Source organism: Jatropha curcas, chromosome 11 (genome assembly GCF_041381405.1).
Source record: "Jatropha curcas cultivar XTBG-Jc1 chromosome 11, XTBG_Jcur_1.0, whole genome shotgun sequence".
NCBI lineage: Eukaryota > Viridiplantae > Streptophyta > Magnoliopsida > Malpighiales > Euphorbiaceae > Jatropha > Jatropha curcas.
The window spans coordinates 6,594,538-6,612,972 of record NC_143161.1 but is presented as its reverse complement, the minus strand read 5'-3'; the positions used below and the strand labels follow the sequence as shown (position 1 = coordinate 6,612,972).

The following is an 18,435-nucleotide window of genomic DNA, read 5'->3' as shown; positions in this document are numbered from 1 at the left end:
AAAATAATCAAACAAAAAATAATAAATATTTTCTAACCAAAATTTTAATATATTTAAATATTTTTCTAATTCTATAATTTTTGTCAAATCAAATATTTGTTAAATTATTTTTAAATCAAATACCGTAAATTTTTATAATTATTTATCATATTTTTAAATAATTTTATTTTCTAATTTTAAATTTTTAAGTAATTTTTTAATAGTTAAAACTATAAAAAAAACATTTCTCTTAAAAAATTGGGTTTTTGTTCTTTTGGTGTAAGCTCAAGGGGCATATTGTACAAAAAGTTAATTTTTGGGCAAATTATATATTGTGCCTAAGTTTAGGGGGGGCAAATGAGTCTTAATCCATATTAGTATAAATTTGGCATTCTTTATCTACAATTTGATTATGTATTATTAAATATAGAAATAAAGGTCAATTTTATCTCTAAATTTATTTAGCAGGATCAAAAATGTCAGATTTAACATTTTGAGCTAATTTAGCCCTTGAACTTGTATAAAATGATTAAAAAAATCTGATTTCACTAGGTCAATTTAATCCCTGAACTTATTTAAAATGATTAAAAAAATCATATTTGATATTTTAAGTTAATTTAACTTCTAATTCTTCATTGTACTTACAATGTGAAAATCATTATATAAACATTTATTAAAACAATAGTTGGGATCGAGCTGACTAATTTATTAAGAAATTAATTGATTATAAAATATAAGAAAATGATATATTAATTATATTGTATCTCTCTTTACCTTGATCGATGGTTTTGAGTTTATAAATATGTATTAATTTGATTATTTTAAAATTTACCTCTATTAGTAGGTTATCTATCATGACCCGATTACGTGGGTCGGACCGGCACTAGGGCCCAGGTAAGCTTAAGGCCTCCGAGGCCCGTAGTAAGCCTGAAACACTAGAATCTATTATCTCGGTATAAATTTTAACATTCTGCCCATATGATTATGAAAAATAAACCTCAAGATTTTTATTATTTCTCGGCCCAAGTTTATCTTCTACAACATTCCATAGTTCGGGCCCAATTTACAATACATTACATTTCTAATATGGGCTCATAGAATTACTTCGTCTATGTTAATACACGACTAAATATATGTAAATTCTACAACTGCAGAGTCACTAACTCTTTGGTATACATAGTTTTTTATACACATAATTACATAGTAAAATAATCATGGAACTAGGAAAAATTCTCTATTGCCCTGCGCCGAAGAAACATAGCCTAAATCGAATTAAAGAAAAACTTACTTCCTGAAAAATCAAACAAGACATGTGAGTTTTCTAAGGAGTAATAATTATTGCACAACACACGCAGTCACACAAATGTGTAAACATATCAATCTAGTCATCTGACTAGTTATATGCTCACGCAGTCAGTCACACAAATGGCATGTCACCAGCACTCACAAACAATATCACCTTCAAATAATCACATTACGTGGAAATTAGTCAGTGGAGTCACCGAACCCCAGATGAGCCGTCCTCCCACATGGCTCATCCTCTCACATGTGCACCAGGGAGCCGATCCCCCATACTGGCCGACCGGTCTAATCCTCACTTGACCAGCCCTCTCATTGTTTTTCTATCCTCTATTTTTTTTTTCTATCCTCTCTTTTCTTTTTCATACCAAAAGGAGGCAACCCGGTGGTCTCCATCCAATCTAGATCATCAAGCGCTCACAACAGGAGGCCACCCTGCGGGCTGCGATCAAATCTAGACTGTCCGGTGCGCAACGACGAGAAGCCAACTCATGGTTAACGGTAACGGTAACGGTAGGTGCACACGGGGGCGCCGATCTCCCATTTACCCGGCTAACGGTAATGGATCCATATAACAGTAACGGTATATAACGGTAACGGTAATCAGGATCCATATAACGGTAACGGTCTCACAAACCCATGGTGACCCACTTCATCCCAATTCCACACAAGCAAAGCACAGTAATATCACAACACAATTAATCAAACATTGCAATCGAATGCAAACATATTAATCAATTAGACATCGTAATGTAATGCACAATTAAACATCCAAAATCAATGCAAATAGATAAATAAATAAATAGTATTAACAATAAACAAACAATAAAATAAATGATAATAATGAAAATAAATAAATGACTGAATAATTCAATGAATAATAATGAAAAATAAATAAATAATTAGAGCACTCTATTTAACAGTTATTAAGTTATAGAGTTAATCTAAATAAACTTATTATGTTATTACTTAAAACTAGTCTAAGTTCTATTGAAATTTCGGCAGCACCTCCCCTAAAAATTGGACTATCCACCTGTTTAAATATCACAATATTATTATATATTTATCAATCAATACACACAGCCCATCCGTCGGGCAATCAATCAACTTAATTCCCAACCTCCTTTCAAAACAACCATGTCAACACGCACCAATTAATTTACAAATTATAATAACCTCCAAGCATGTTCCAACGACATTATTAATTATTCTCTAACTAATTATCAAATAAATGTACAATTTATAAACAAAACTTGTATCATTAAGTTAAATTCAGCCATCCTCGTTTGATAGTTACCTAGCCTTTAAATATTATAGAACTCTTTATCAAACCTTCATTTCTTCATCCTTGCTTAAAGGTGACAATCACATATTCATACCTTTATCATACTTTAAATTAGCCAATAAGAACAAATGCCTCAATTAAACTAAAATTTAATGAGTACATCTTACCAAGAAATCCAATTTACAACTTAAAATATACCAACTAACTAATTCTTAACAAGAATTAAATCTACTACTTCAAATATTCCATATCAAGCAATAATTTATATAAATGATTGAAAATAGCTGCTGCCGCTACCAAAAGTTTCTCAATTCATTCGTCATTTCAGTTTATAGTCCAATTGAAATGGTACAGTTAAGGTTTCCTTCATAACATACCAAGAACTCAACCAACGACCACAAGTACCTACTATCATACTAACGAATCATCATTTCCTTACAAAAATTCATAATAGATTCAATAATCTAGCTATTCTATATATGAATTCAATTTATAGCTTCCATTATATATATATATATATATATTTTCTTTTTATCAAAATTTCCTAGTTAATCTTCATAACAGTAGCTAAGAATTTCCATTTCTATATCAACTCTCCTATTCAGGATCAAAATTCATGAAATGTATTGAATAGGGTTGAAAATAATTTACCCGACTAGTCAAAAATTCGAAAAGAAAGCAGATAGCGCGACTGTACCTATTGCGAGCAACTCCTGGGTTTGCTGCGCCAGCCGGAACAGGAAGGGGAGAGTGAAGAAGAGATCGAAGCTTCTTCACCGACAAGAGAGAAATCGACGCCGCCGGAAAATCAAGCGGGAGGAGGCTCGACGCGATTTTCCGGTCGAAGGATGTCGCGGCTCTCCTCCACCTTCTGCGCACGCCAGAGACGAAAGAGAGATGAGAAGGGAGGCCGGAATCCACTGTGGTGTGGAGGCGACGGCAAGGCATGGCGCTGGTCTCCGGTGATCGAAAAACGAGAGGAGGAGACGGCCAGGTGAGGTCGCGCTGGAGGAAGAAGAAGAACGGAGAGAAAAAAGGAAAGAAAGAAAGTCGGTTTCTAGCAAATTCTAGGCCATTCCGGTTCGATTCAAACCGGTTTGGTCTAATTTGATGATTTTGCTTGATTTTTGCTTGATTCTCGGATTTTTCCACTGGTTCTCAAGTTATTCGTGTGGTTTTCAAAAATCAATTCAATTTCCGGGTTCGGTTCGATTTATTTTAATTATTTGGTTTGGTTCCATTATATTTTCTCCATTTACTCAATATTAATAATAAAAATATTAATAGTAACAATATTTGGTTTTTGGATAATTAATTTATATATATTCATAATAAGTTAAATTAAGGGGTTTCATGTTATTTCTCAAAAATTTTAATCGTTCTCAAATCGACAATTCCGATGATATATTTGGGCTTAGGCCCAACTCACAAACTTGGGCTCGAATTGAGATTGTTTGGTATTTATAGCCCATATAGTTGAAAATCGAGATTTTTGATTTAATAAAATTCGAAAGTTTCGAAAATAAAAATTCGGGGTATTTCATTATCGCTTATGAAATTTGTGCATTTTTCATGTTGAATAAGTTAAAGTTATAATGCATGTTTATAAATTTATTATATTACAAGAAATGATGTTTTATGGATTTTAAATTTATATTCATAAGTGTTAACAAAGATTAATTTAATCTGAGTGTTTTTAGTGTAGGATAAAAAGTTAATCATGTTAAATTAAATCAATTATTAATTTATAAAAATCAAAATAAGTTCAAGGATTAAATTAACTTAAAAAATGAAATCGAGTCTTTTTAATCATTTTATACAAGTTCAAAGACTAAATTGGTTTAAAAGGTCAAATCTGACCTTTTTTATCTTGCTAAACAAATTTAAGTACCAAATTTACCTTTATTCCTTAAATATATTAATAAACCTTTATTTAGTTCAATAGCGGTAAGTTTTGAGAGGAGGGGAATGATGTAGAGAGAGTGAGGATAAATTTTGTTTTTTGATAAATTGAATTTGTTTTTTTTTTATATTTATAGATAAGAGTATTTTTGTATTCAAAAAATATTAATTTTGTTCCTATAATGCTCAACAATGATATCGAGTCTAATTCTCGTATATGCACTTACCACTACATTCTTGATATGAGAAATATATAGATTTTAATAAATAAAAAAAAAAGAGGGGGAATTTCTCATTCTTACTAGCTACCTAATTAATATTGAGTTAATGAGTTAAATTGAATTACTCAAATTGATGTTAATATAAAAACAAATATCATATTTTTTTTTTCTTTTTTCTTTTTTTTCCTCTCTCTCACTAAGAAGAAGTCCTTTATTATTAGGTCAATTCTAAATATTGAGCACAAGATTATTATTTCAAAAGTCATATTGATCATCATTTCATGTTAAACCTAGAACCCTAAAAATTGTTATTAATATGGAAAATATGTAGCATTACCAAAATTTTTAACTTTAATGATATATGATAAATCTCGATAAAGTTTGAAGTGCCAAAAAAATTCTTGTAAAAAATACAAGTATGAATTTATGTATTAGACCTTTGAAAATATTAACATTATTTCCAAAATAATTCTCAAGTTCAACAGCATCTAGCTTTGGTTTGTGGGAAAGGAAAATCCTTAACTAACTAAATTAATCCTATTGTGTAAGTGACTTGAATTAAATTACTAAAAATCGATGTTTTTTTACTGGATTTTTTTTAAGGTAATAAAATCAATATTAATGTGAAAGGAAACGTCATTTTTCCTGTCAATGATTTTTTTTTTCTTTTTCATGTCAGGGCTCGCTGATGAAGGCCCTATTCGGCAGCAACTTTGATCTGTATTAATTGTAACGTTCGATAACATAAATTTTATACTAATTTAAAGAGGTTGAGGGAGCTTTAATTATTATTATTTTCTTACAATTACATCCATTGCTTTTTTTCTCCAAATTCAGTTAATTAAATAATTAATATTTTTTCATTATTTTAAATTAAATAGTTATTTTTTCTAAACACTTCTAATTTAAATTGCTATATAAATAGCTATCAGCTGACAACTAATAGAACAGCTAACGGCTAATACAATAACTAACAACTAATATTGCCGAATAAACCGAAATATCTCATTTTCATCGATCAACATCACCTTTTTCCAAAAAGTAGATTAATTATTTTAGGTCCCTCTGTCTAAAATAAACTATTTTTCAAAAAAAATTGTGATTGTACATAGTAAATGACATGGCCACATGAATTTAAAACATTAATCGTCTTATAATATTTAAGATTATGAAAATATTAGGATATAAAAGAACTTCATTTGAATAATATAAATGTTTGAAATTTCTGAAATGCAAATTTCTAGTGTAAATAAAGTTAAATTAAAAAAAATTTTATTTAATAGAAAATTTTAATTGATATAAGAATAGATATTGATAAACAACTTAAAAATAAAGTCCCAGCATAAGAAAATTCTTCAGTCAATCATTATGTTTCTTATGGCTTGAAACACAGTAAAATACATAAAGCCCAAAATATTTAGTGGCTCCCTCAACTTTTAAAATGACTCTGTGGTCTTTTAAATTTGTAAATTTACTATTACATATATCTCCAAAGAGATGAAAACACGTGAATTTAAAATGCGAGAATGCATCAAAAAGAAAATCACCAAGTGTGAATAATAAAAATCAAAAAAATTATTTTCTTTTTTCTTTATTTGCAAAATTACTATGTCTATTGTAGTGGGCCACCAACACCACAAACCCTTTAAACATTAGCTCTGTGATTACTTCTTCGTCTGTGATACCTTTCTATTCTAAAATAGAAAAAAAAAAATTCAGACAATGAATTTATGATTATTCCTTTAAGTTTACTTTTACCATTTAACATCATATTTAAATAAACAAGTAAACACTGGTGCTTAAAGAGCTATTCACATTCTACAATGGATTTGTCCAAGTAAGTTTAAAACTTACTATTAGATACGGATGCAGTCGAAGTCCAGTGACCTTCGGATACCCGTGATTAATATACCAAAAAAAAAAAAAACTTACTGTTAGACAGATGAAAGAAAATTAACATTGAAGTCAATACTCCAATACTTGAATATTTACATCAATAGAAAAAAATAAAGGCTAAAACTTAGGAAACCCATCCTTTTAAATATTCTGAACGTACCAAAAAGAAAAAAGGAGAAGGAAAGAAAATAAAAGCAAGAAAACAGAACTATTCAGTAAAGAAGAAAAAATATCGATTAATCAGCTGGGTTCCAAAGCATTTTGCAGCTGGGACATCTTTGTTTTGTAAATTTGTGGGGCATGAAGCAAAAATAATTAAAGGTAAAAGATGAATACTGTAGTAAGCTTTTCCTATCAGTATCTTATTCTAAAACTTGATTGAAAGCAAAGGAGCTGATTCAAACTATTTGTGTACTTTAGTTTATTCCATTTATTATGTTTAAATTAAGCCCCCTACATGGCTACTACCATAAAAATTTCTAGACTTGTTCTTCTTTGTCTTAGCTAAATGAGTTTCAAAAGATCCCAATCTAGATCTGATAGGCAGCAGCAGATCCCCAAAGTTTCAGATGACAATGCACTGACTAAGCAAATTAATGACACTCACGGCCATCCTGATGATGTTCGTGAGTTTGATGTCAAACCTCTTCTTCAAATGGTCGAAGACGTATTTGATTTTAAGACGAACGATGTAAATTAGCAATTTCAATTTGGTTTTTCTAAATATTTGTGATACTCTTTGCAAATATGGATGTAATGGGATTTCAAATTGAAGTGCTTTTTTATATATAGGATAATACTAGCAGTTACAATAATATAGAAAGAGAGGGAAAAAGAAACAATTCTAGCTTAAAATAAATCATTTTGGCCATTTTTATGATATTTTTGCAGGTCACTCAAGAAACAGTTGCAGATAGTTTGGATCAGAATACCAAAGCCAGATATGTATTTGAATCTTTGGTAGATTTAATCGATAAGATAGGCAGCGAGGTTATCTTTCTATGCGTATATATACACACGCACATACACTTTTATGTATTTTTATTGTCATTAATAGCTAGTCTTGTGTTGTGTGTGTATATATGTATTGCAGATAGATAATAAATGCAGAGAAGGTGCAGGTGGACATGAAATAACAATGGGGACATTGAAAAAGTTACCCAACTACTCATGGGGTGCAAAGTTGGTGATCACTCTAGCAGCTTTTGCGATGAATTATGGAGAGTTTTGGGTTGTTAAGGTTAAATACTACGAATCAGATATGCTTGCAAAATCTATTGCCCGCCTGAAACAACTGACTCGTGTTCTGGACGAGTCAAGCGGCCAAGTGGATGAAATGAAAAGGCTGATCGAAGTAATGATAAATATTGCCAAATGCATTCTTAAGTTGAAGGAGCTTCCGTCTCTGTCAACGATGACTTCAATTCACCGTGCTGAGGAAAAACTACCAATCACTGTCTACTGGACAATCAGAAGCATGGTGGCGTGCTCGTCGCTCATTACTGGTCTCATGGGGATGGAAGATGAGTATGTATTCCATATCCTTGACCTTGAGTAATATGTTCTTGATTATAAAGTTATAAAAATATTTTTAAATTATAAAAATTTCTTATTTTAAACATTTATTGTTAAACATGAGGAAAAAAGGCATAAAAATCATAAATAAAAAATTTGTATTATAAGATTATAAATAGTTTGTTAATCACTAGAAAATATTTCTCTCTTCTTGAAAAAGAGAAATCAAAATCCTTAAAGGCTGCTTATATTTTCTTTGAGCAGAAAAATATTTTTCATTTACTGATTTTTTCTCAATTCCCCAAACATCAAAAAATCTAGAAAATACTTTCCAGACAAGCATTTTTCCGGAAACAAAATGGAGCCTATACTAGACTTTAATTTATTGTTGATGGTTGTACTCAGTATACAAGTATTGTTGGTTATAGGCGCATATCAGCTACAGAGACCTGGGAGCTGTCGAGCCTGACTAACAAGCTCAGCGACATGCATAAAAATTTAAATGCACAATTGGAAAACTGCTATAAGGAAATCGGTGAGATTTTATTGCTGATATATATATACATACTCACTCTGGTAAAAGTCTCCTATATAATGTGACATATGCAGATAAAGAGAATCAAGAGAAAGCCTTTCAGGAACTAAAAACATTGACTAAGACAGACCAAAACGACAACATGCAAATTCTCAAGGCATTAATATGTGGTAAAGATGATCCACTGCCGCTTTTCATCAAAGACAAGGGCCGGGTAATTTGATCACATTTGATAGTTTCAAATTGTTAGATTTCTAGCTCATCTATTTATACTAATTCATTTAAAATATGTAATTTTGGATAAATTCCACAATCACAGGTTAGAAAGTAATATTCAATTGCGGCATTTTACAGTCCTAAACCCTAATCCATACTCTGTGTCGGAAAAAACAGGTAAAGATTGATGTCCTCTGTAACAAAAATGTGCTGCTACTCATATCAGACCTTGACATATCGGAAGATGATATTTTCATGCTTACAAATATTCAAGAGTCACGAGACCTTCGAAAAGAGCAGCAGGAGGGTCATCAGTATGAGATTGTGTGGCTTCCAATTATAGATTGGAAAGATGATATGCAAGATCGGTTCAAGAAATTGCAGGACGGTATGACTTGGTATTCTATATGCCACCCTTCCTTGATTGACAGGGGAGTGATCAGGTTTGTTAGGGAGGAGTGGCATTTTGAGAAGAAGCCTATTCTTGTTGTGCTTGATCCAAAAGGAAAGGTGGCTTCCTTTAATGCAATCCATATGATGTGGATTTGGGGTGATCTGGCCTTCCCTTTTACGACTTCAAGGGAAGAAGAACTTTGGAGTAAGGAAAGTTGGGGACTTAAGCTCTTGGTGAATGGCCTTGATCCAGCAGTTATCAACTGGGCGGTAATATTCTTTTCTTTCTATACACTTCCACTGCTTACTGCACTCAAATCTTTGTAGCTTCATTCCGTTCAAATATCTTTCATTTTATAGTATTATATCTATGTTCATTTCCAACAGGCGGAGGAAAAATATGTATGCTTATATGGAGGAGATGACATAGAATGGATTCGAAAATTTACCAACACAGCAAAACAAGTTGCAAAATCTGCAGGGATTCCGTTAGAAATGCTTTACGTAGGAAAAAGCAATCCAAAAAAAAGAGTTGCAAGAAACATCGAAACAATCATTTGGGAAAACCTCAGCCACTTGTGGGAAGACAAGACATATATTTGGTACTTCTGGGTTAGAATAGAAAGCATGTGGCGATCAAAGAATCAATTAGGAGGCAAAACTAAAGATGATCCAATAATGAAAAAGATAATGAAAGTGCTTAGTTTTGACAGTGAAGCTGGTTGGGCTATTTTCGCCAAAGGATTTGATAATCAGATTGTAGTTGAAGCAAGAGGAAATATAATTTTAAGCTGTTTGGAGAATTATACGAAATGGAAATCTGATGGAACACAGCAGAAGGAATTCATTGCAGCAGTTAAAGATGCTGTCGAAGATGCCGTTAAGGAACAACATCACTGTAATCGGCTTACGTTCCCTCCTGATGATGGAAAAACATCTGAAATACCTTGCGCAGACTGTGACAATATCATGGAAAGGTTCATATTGTACAAGTGTTGTGATTGAGAAAAATATCATAATTAAGGATTAATTATGGGATTTTATTACTGAATTAATTAAGAAAGGTTTTTTTTCCTATGTATTAATTGCCTAAGTTGGATTTTAGGCCTTAATTAGCATTGTGGTAAGCTGTCATGTATTTGCATGAATTGAGCCGGGTTCGAATGGCTGCTGTCAACCCCTCCCCCCTCCCTATGATCTATCTATAAAAATGAAAAATGCCATAGTTACTTATGAACTTTTTCTTTTAGTTAATTGTAATTTTTGTTTTATCACGCGAGTTTAGGGTTTGAAGCTGGGCGGGTACCCGCTCGAAATCAACTACCCGACCCTGATCCATTAGTACTCAAATCCATCCCAAGTTCATTAAGAAATAAACCAATAATACCCAAACCCATTCCAAATACGTTTAGAATATTACCTGAACTCATTTAAATACCCGTTTAATCACAAATTTATTCAATCCATGAAACTTGAACCTGCATGAAACCCTGATCAGAGCCCAACTGCAACAAAAAAAAAAAAAAACCATAAGAAATGCATTAAAATTCAACTTCAAAATAATAAAACAACTTAACCTGTAATATTCCAAGACAACAGTACATAGTAATATTAAAATAGAATAAAAGGATTGAAATTCAACCTAGATAAATAATTCAAACCAGTATCTCAATTAAATAATTTGCCAATCAAACATCTATTAAAATTCAATAAGAATAATATCAATAACAAATTAAAAATCAATTAAAATATAATAATACTAAACTATAACAAATTATCATAAAATGAGAACTACATCCATATAAAACATAATAAAAAAATTACTGAATTAAAAAGTACATTAAAACATAACAACACTACAACAAAAGCACAAGAAATTGTATATACACATTCTTAATACAAACATAATTCTTGAACTCCACTTTTTTAAGAACCAAGATTGCAAGGATTAACAGTCACCATCATCTTCTTCCTCACAAAAAACATTCGACTCCACGTGTAAATAAAGAATTTGAAAAATAAATGAATAAGAACTTTGATATTATAATAATTTGATAAATTTCATATCTAAAATTCAATGAGTTCAGTAATTACCACTTGAGTTAGCCAACAACCAATTTGGAGAGCGCATCAATGCTTCCAATGTAGTTTCATGAAGCCTGCTTCTATGAATATTAACAACCCTCCCACGGGTGCTTTAAAAAGCTTATTTCTAGAAGATTTGTATAAATACCTCATAGTAAAAAAATAAAAAGAAGAACAAGTTAAACCAATTTAAATAAAATAAAATAAAATAAAAGCAGATTACAATCAAGTTTGCTGCTTGTTTTTAACGTGTTTGCTATTTGGAAAATCTGCTTTTAACGTGTTTTGCTTATCAAGTTTGCTTATGGTAACTAACCTCGTTTACAATGTCAAATTTGAAATTTGAAAACCTATATATATATATATATATATATATTACTTTAGCAGCAGAAAATTAACAAACCATCTTCAGTATATGCAAATAATCTCATTCTCAGTATCTCTAGACAATCTTAAACATTATTAACAAACCAATCTTTGAATTAACAAACCAAACATATCAGATTTCACTTAACAAACAACAAATTGGCTTATATTCACCATCCTTTTGCCTTTTAATATATATATTTTCGACAAATAAAACATGCACAAACCCGTAAACGAAAAAATAAAATAACATGCAAACAACAGAAGATTTATGACTGAACCCATAAATTAATTCAACAATTCCTCCTCTTTGTCTGTTTATATGTTTTTATATAAAAAAAACAAAAAAGAAAAAAGAAAAGGGACGAAGCAAAAAGGCAAAAAAAAAAAAAAAAAAAAACTGAGAATGAAATTAAAAAAATCAAGAACAAACCTGGAAATTTTACGCTTGAAGCACGACTGCTGCGGCCTGCGGAGGCGATGACCAAGAACGAAGCAACGGGAAGGTATAAAGAAAGGTTGTGGCTGTAGAAGTGAGAAAACGAGCAGCGCAGGGAAGAGATGAAGGAGAAAAAATGTTTGACTTGAGTTGAATTTGAGAGAAGTTTTTATTTGTATGGTTAAAATGCAACCCTAGGCTAAAACGACGCAGTTTTGTTTATGGACCCATTTAAACCTCCAACATCAAAACTACGGCTCATGGTAAAATAGTTATTTTTGTTATTATTATTATTAAATTTATTATTACTCGTGTTATTATTATTATTATTATTATTATTATTATTATTATTATTATTATTATTAATTAAAAGCTATAATTATATTTTAATATTATAGTAATTGTAATAACAAAATATTATGTAACATTTTGAATACAATGAAAATAACAATGCCAAGTTATTAAAATATTTTAGAGTTCACTGTAACATTTCAATATAAAAGTTAATGGTGTGAATATATGATGGATATTAAATAAACTAGTTTTAATGCAAAATTTATGATTTTGATCATTTAAATTAGTTGGTCATGAGTTTACAGGAATGTCATGCAAAAGGGAATAATAAACCTAATTGAAAAAGGGAATAATAAAAACCTAAAAAGCCAATCAAACACTAATTGTATTTTAAAGAAAGAAATTGATTAGCTAATTGTACATTTATTATACATACATGTGATTTATTTATTTTAAAATACATTGCAAAAGTTGAACAATTATTTAAAATCAAATCATTAAAAAAAGAAAAAAAATTATTTAACAAAAAAAAGTTGTTCATTTACTCTTGTTTTTAATACGATGAATTATAAAAGTAAAACAACTATTCAAGACCAGTTCAAAATAAAAAAAGATTTATTAAAAACATAGTTAAATTGAAGATATTTCACAAAGAAATTATTGTGTAATTTTATTTTTTTTCAATTTATTAATATATATATATATATATATATATATATATATAGGTAGTAGAAATTAAATATTTGCATGTGTAACTTTGCCTCTTGTTTTATTTTAATTTTTTAATGTAAAGTTAGTAGAATTTAAGAAATTTACTGGATTTTTCATTATTTAATTACTTCGTACATATACTCACAATTTGATTATCATTTTCAAATAATTAATATAATTATTTTTATTTATTTTAGTTTTGCTCCGATAAACAATTAATTAAAATTGATTAATTATATAATTAATTGCATGGAGCAGGGATTGGAATAGTTCACTGATGTGTTTATCAAAATAGGTGTGTCTATTTGAATAATTATCAAAATCTATATTTTTTTTTTTTTGAAATGTAATTTATTAATAATAATATCAAGAATCACAAACCAAACATAGAACTTTCATTGATCTTTTAATGAAACAAAATAATTCATATTTTTTGGAGTAATGAAACTAAAATATATATATATATATATATATATATATATATATATAACATTAGATCTTTTCACTTGGAATTGTTTTTCACAAAAAATATAAATCTTCATAGCAGAGCAAGGAGTCTGTTAATTAATTTGAACGAAAAAATAATAAATTCTCTAAATCTTCTATATCTTCATTGTTTTTCTAAGCATTTGGAACATATATTGAACACAGATAGGTTTATGACATTACGCATCAATAAAATTAATAGAGGAATATATCGCACTATCAGACTCCATTGATCCAAGATTAATATCTGCATATCAAGATCTAAAATCTCCAACTAAATAAAGTCAAATATCATATTTTTTTTATTTTGTAATAAACCCTTACAAAGAAGGGGAAAAAAAAAAACTAGACAAATCAATGATAATAAAATAAAAAATGATATATTTGTTATAAGAAAAATAAATTTAAATTTATTAAAGTGAATAAAAGAGAAGGTGAAATAAAAAAAAAAAAAAAGAGCCATAGGTAGGGGCTTCATTGATTATTGGCGGCAGTCACAAATTAAAATTGGGATTGAAAAACTAGAGAGAAAAAAGAGGATGCAAATGAACTAGGGTTTTCTAATTATTTTACACTTGATAAATCTATGTTTCTATTAGCCCTCTAACTGTTTTTTACTTTTTTCATTTGCAATTTTATTGTTTCAAACAATGTTTTTTTATGAAATTTATTATTATTACGATGGTTGTTGTTAACTTTATTAAATATACTCTTTCCGTCTCATTTTATTTGTTTATTATTCATTTTTTAGATGTTTCAAATATTTGTAAGGTTTTTAAATTTAGATATTGAAACATCCCGAATTTTTATTTTCGAAATTTTCGAATTTTTATTAAATTAAAAATCTCGATTTTCAACTATATGGATTATAAATACCAAACAATTTCAATTCGAGTCCAAGTTTACGGAGTTGGGCTCAAGCCCAAAGCATATTATTAAATATTTGCCAAGTGGAGAACCTTTAGAATTTTTTTTTTTAAAGAGTAAATATGGAGCACTAATTATTAAATTATTAAAAATTAATTTTCCTAAAATTCAAATATGATTACTAACTATATTTTTTTTATTTTTTTAGTTAATGGAGAAAATGTTATGAAACCTAATTAAAATAATTAAAATAAATTGAACCGGACCCGAAACTCAAATCGATTTTTCGAAAATCACACGAATAACCTAAAAACCAAGTGAAAGATCAGCAAACCAAACAGAAATCGAGCCGAATCATTGAATTAGACCAAACCGGTTCGGATCGAACCGGAATGATCTAGAAGCCCCAAGATTTTTTTTTCTTTCTTTTTTTCTTTTTCTTTCTTTTCCTTTTTTTTTTTTCCCTTCTTCTTCCTTGCGCCAGCACCAGCGCCGACCTCACTCCTCTCTCCCTCCCCTTTCATTTTTTTTGATCACCGGCGACCAGCCCTCTGCCACCATCTCCCTGCTGCCGCCGCCTCCTCACCGCGCATCTCCGATCGTTCCTTCTCTCTCTCTCCATTCACTTCTGGCGAGAGCAGTAGTCGCAGGAAGAGTCGGGACTCCTCATCGACTTTCCGGTGACACCAGCCCATAGCCGGCCAACCACATCGTCTCCAGCTACCACCGCTCGACGTCGCTCTCTCCTGCTCACGACTCTAGTGAGCACAGCAGCTCAGGTGAGCAACGGCTCTATTTCAATCAACTTCAGCCACTTCAGTGGCTCTGAGCTTTCTCTCTCTTCGTTCCAGCGAGCACCACCACTGCCTCCGGTCAAGCAAAATTCTGGTAGTGTGGTACTTGGGTATTGGAATTAATTTTGGTTACTTCCTAGAAATTAATTAATTTCTAGCATTTTGTGGCTAGTCAATTTAATTTAATTATCGTATTACCCAATATATTAAAAAGTGTTGATTCGATTAGAAGACTTTAATTAATTAAAGCCAATTTAAATTAGCACCAAACAAATTTAATTGAAGAATTTTGATAATAATATTAATGGAATTAAAGTGTGGATTTAAGGTAGATTAGATTGAATGTATTATTGTTGTCTTGATAGAAAATTAAGAATATTGAATAAGAATTAATGGTGGGAGCTGTTCATGTGGGTCCCGAATATATATGGCACGACTCTTGAATCATGAATGAGAAATGCTAGGTTCCTGAAACACTATTCACACGACTGGAAGTTGGGAAAATCTGATTTTTGACTATTAATTGACACTATAACTGCATTTTTCAAGGACATGTGTAAGTTAGGGTGTTTATTGTAGATCCTATGGAAGAAATTAGAATGATTGTGATATGGTAGCAGCCAACCTAGCTATTTGCTTCAAATTTCTGCTTTGATATGAGGCATTTGACATGATAAGTTAAGTTTTTGTTGGTAAATGAGTTAACTAGTGTTTATAATATGGATTTTGATCGAGAAACCTTGATTTTCTTAGGTTGGCAGCAGCTATCTTCAATTATTTCTATTGATTTCTGGTTTGACATGGTACAATTAAGGTTGTAAATCTAATTCTTGCGTGGAATTAGTTAGTTGGTGTGATCAATGATTTTAAGATAGAAAAACTTAATTCTTTTTACGAATTGACAGCAATTACCTTGATTTTTTTTTTTTGTGTGTTGTTTTAGAAGGATAAATATATGTAAATGAGCGTACTTTCAAGATTTCATGATGATTGATGTATAAATGCTTATTTATGATTTGAGGGACGAATAAAATGGGTTCGTTACCTGAAATTTTGCTTGGCGAGAATGTTGATTCACATATTATTAAGTCGTATTCGGGATCTTAGTTATATAATGATAAAGAAAAGAAAAGAAAGAGTGAATTATAGTTGGCATATGGTTATTACAAGCATATATATATGGATACTTTAAACCAGTAGAATGTGGTGGTTAAGTAAGTGTTTATTTTCATTTATTTGTTATTTTATGTATGGGCTTAACCTTCGATAGCAAAGTTTGGATTGTTGATAGCTAAAGTTTAGTATTGTGATTAAATATTTATACTATTACTTGATATGGAGGAAGGGAAATTAATTTATTTGATTGCCCGATGGATGGGCTGTGTGTGTAATGGATGATGGATATAATATTGCTGATATTTAAGCAGGTAGATAATCCCACTTTTAGGAGAGATGCTGCCGAAATTTCGATAGAACTTAGATTAGTTTTAATTAACAATATAATTAATAAGTTTATTTAAATAAATTCTATAATTTGATACATGATAAATAAAGTACTCTGATTATTTATTTATTATCATTATTATTCATTTAAGTATTCCAATATTTATTTATTTATTTTCACTGTTATTGTTTATCATTATTATTATTGTTTGTTGTTAACACTATTACTTATTTATTTGCATTTGATTTTGGATGTCTAATTGTGCATTGCATTACGATGTTTAATTGATTAATATGCTTGCATTTAATTGCAATACTTGATTAATGGTGTTGTGATATTGTTATGCTTTGTTGTGTGGAATTGGGATGAAGTGGGTCACCATGGGTTTGTGAGGACGGTTGGACCGTCGGCCGGGTAAATGGGAGATCAGCGCCCCCGTGTGTACCTACTATTGTGATTTGTATGATATGGAAAACCATAGGTTGGCTTCTTTATTGGGCGCACCTGATAATCTAGGTTTGATCGCAGCCCGCAGGGTGGCCTCCTGTTGTGAGCGCTTAATAATCTAGATTTGATGGAGACGACCGGGTTGCCTCCTGTTGGTATGGGAAAAGAAAAGAGAGAATGGAAAAACAATGAGAGGGTTGGTCAAGTGAGGATTAGACTGGTCGGCCAGTATGGGGGATCGGCTCCCTGGTGCACACGTTATGAGAGGATGGGCCATGTGGGAGGACGGCTCATCGGGGTTTTCGGTGACGCCACAGACCAATTTCCACGTGATGTGATTATTTGAAGGTGATATTGTTTGTGAGTGCTGGTGACATGCCATTTGTGTGACTGGCTGCGTGAGCATATAACTAGTCGGATGACTAGATTGTTATATATATTTACACAATTGTGTGAATGTGTGTGTTGTGCAATAATAGTTCCTCCTTAGAAAGCTCACATATCTTGTTTAATTTTTCAGGAAGTAAGTTTCTCTTTAATTCGGTTAAGCTATGTTCCTTCATCGCAGAGCTAGAAAGAAAATTTTCCTAGACCAATAAATATTTTGCTATGTATCTAGATGTATAAAAATTCATGCATAACTATTAGTTAGTGACTCCACAGTTGTAGAAATTGTATACAATTAGTCGTGTATTAACATAGACAATATAATTATGTGAGCCTATATTAAAAATGTGGAGAATTGTTAACTGGGCTCAAACTGTGGAATGTTGTAGCTGATAAAGTTAGGTCGAGATTAAATAAAATCTAGAGATTTATTTTCCTTTAAACATGTGCTAAATGTTTGAAATTTATATTCAGATAATAAATCTTAGTGATTTAGGTTTACTACGGGCCTCGGGGGCCTTAAGCTTACCTGGGCCCTAGTGCCGGTCCGGCCCACGGAAACGGGTCGTGACAGATATGTAAACAATTATTTTTTTTTCATAATAACTTTTATGATTATTCATTAAATGAAGGACTTCTATTAATATATCGATGACTTAAGGGTAAAAAAAAAAGAGTAAAATAATTTTTATTAACCAAATTCTTAATATGAGTGTTTTGATCGTGCAAACAAAATGGGACTGAGAGAGTATTATTTTTTTTCCTTTACAAATTACTTAAATTATTGATTCTAAATTTAATTAGCAATTTAGTTATACATTGAATTTAGTATTATTACATGATTATTAGGTATGTAATATGAGATTAAAATAAT

General features: G+C 30.6%; 1 protein-coding gene and 2 long non-coding RNA genes across 4 annotated transcripts; 2 read left to right on the top strand and 1 right to left on the bottom strand.

Annotated features, from left to right (window-relative positions):
* Positions 1-6,243: 6,243 nt before the first annotated feature.
* Positions 6,244-12,305, bottom strand: LOC149492439 (uncharacterized). Of its 2 annotated transcripts, XR_016318826.1 has the most exons (3): positions 11,336-12,289; positions 10,662-10,746; positions 6,244-6,573 (listed from the first exon to the last, which is right to left on the bottom strand). It is a non-coding gene; the product is annotated as an uncharacterized LOC149492439 (long non-coding RNA). The 2 variants fall into 2 exon arrangements; XR_016318825.1 differs by lacking the exon at positions 6,244-6,573 and having other exon boundaries at positions 10,584-10,746; positions 11,336-12,305.
* LOC149492440 (protein SIEVE ELEMENT OCCLUSION B-like) lies at positions 6,996-10,474 on the top strand. Its single transcript, XM_089716333.1, has 7 exons — positions 6,996-7,273; positions 7,474-7,572; positions 7,676-8,109; positions 8,526-8,632; positions 8,707-8,846; positions 9,026-9,511; positions 9,629-10,474. The coding sequence occupies exons 1-7, from the start codon at positions 7,091-7,093 to the stop codon at positions 10,244-10,246; spliced, it is 2,067 nt and encodes a 688-aa protein (XP_089572459.1). The 5' UTR covers positions 6,996-7,090; the 3' UTR covers positions 10,247-10,474.
* A 2,512-nt stretch (positions 12,306-14,817) lies between the features above and the next one.
* On the top strand, positions 14,818-18,004 carry LOC149492438 (uncharacterized). The gene is made up of 2 exons (XR_016318794.1): positions 14,818-15,377; positions 16,037-18,004. It is a non-coding gene; the product is annotated as an uncharacterized LOC149492438 (long non-coding RNA).
* The last annotated feature ends 431 nt before the right edge of the window (positions 18,005-18,435 follow it).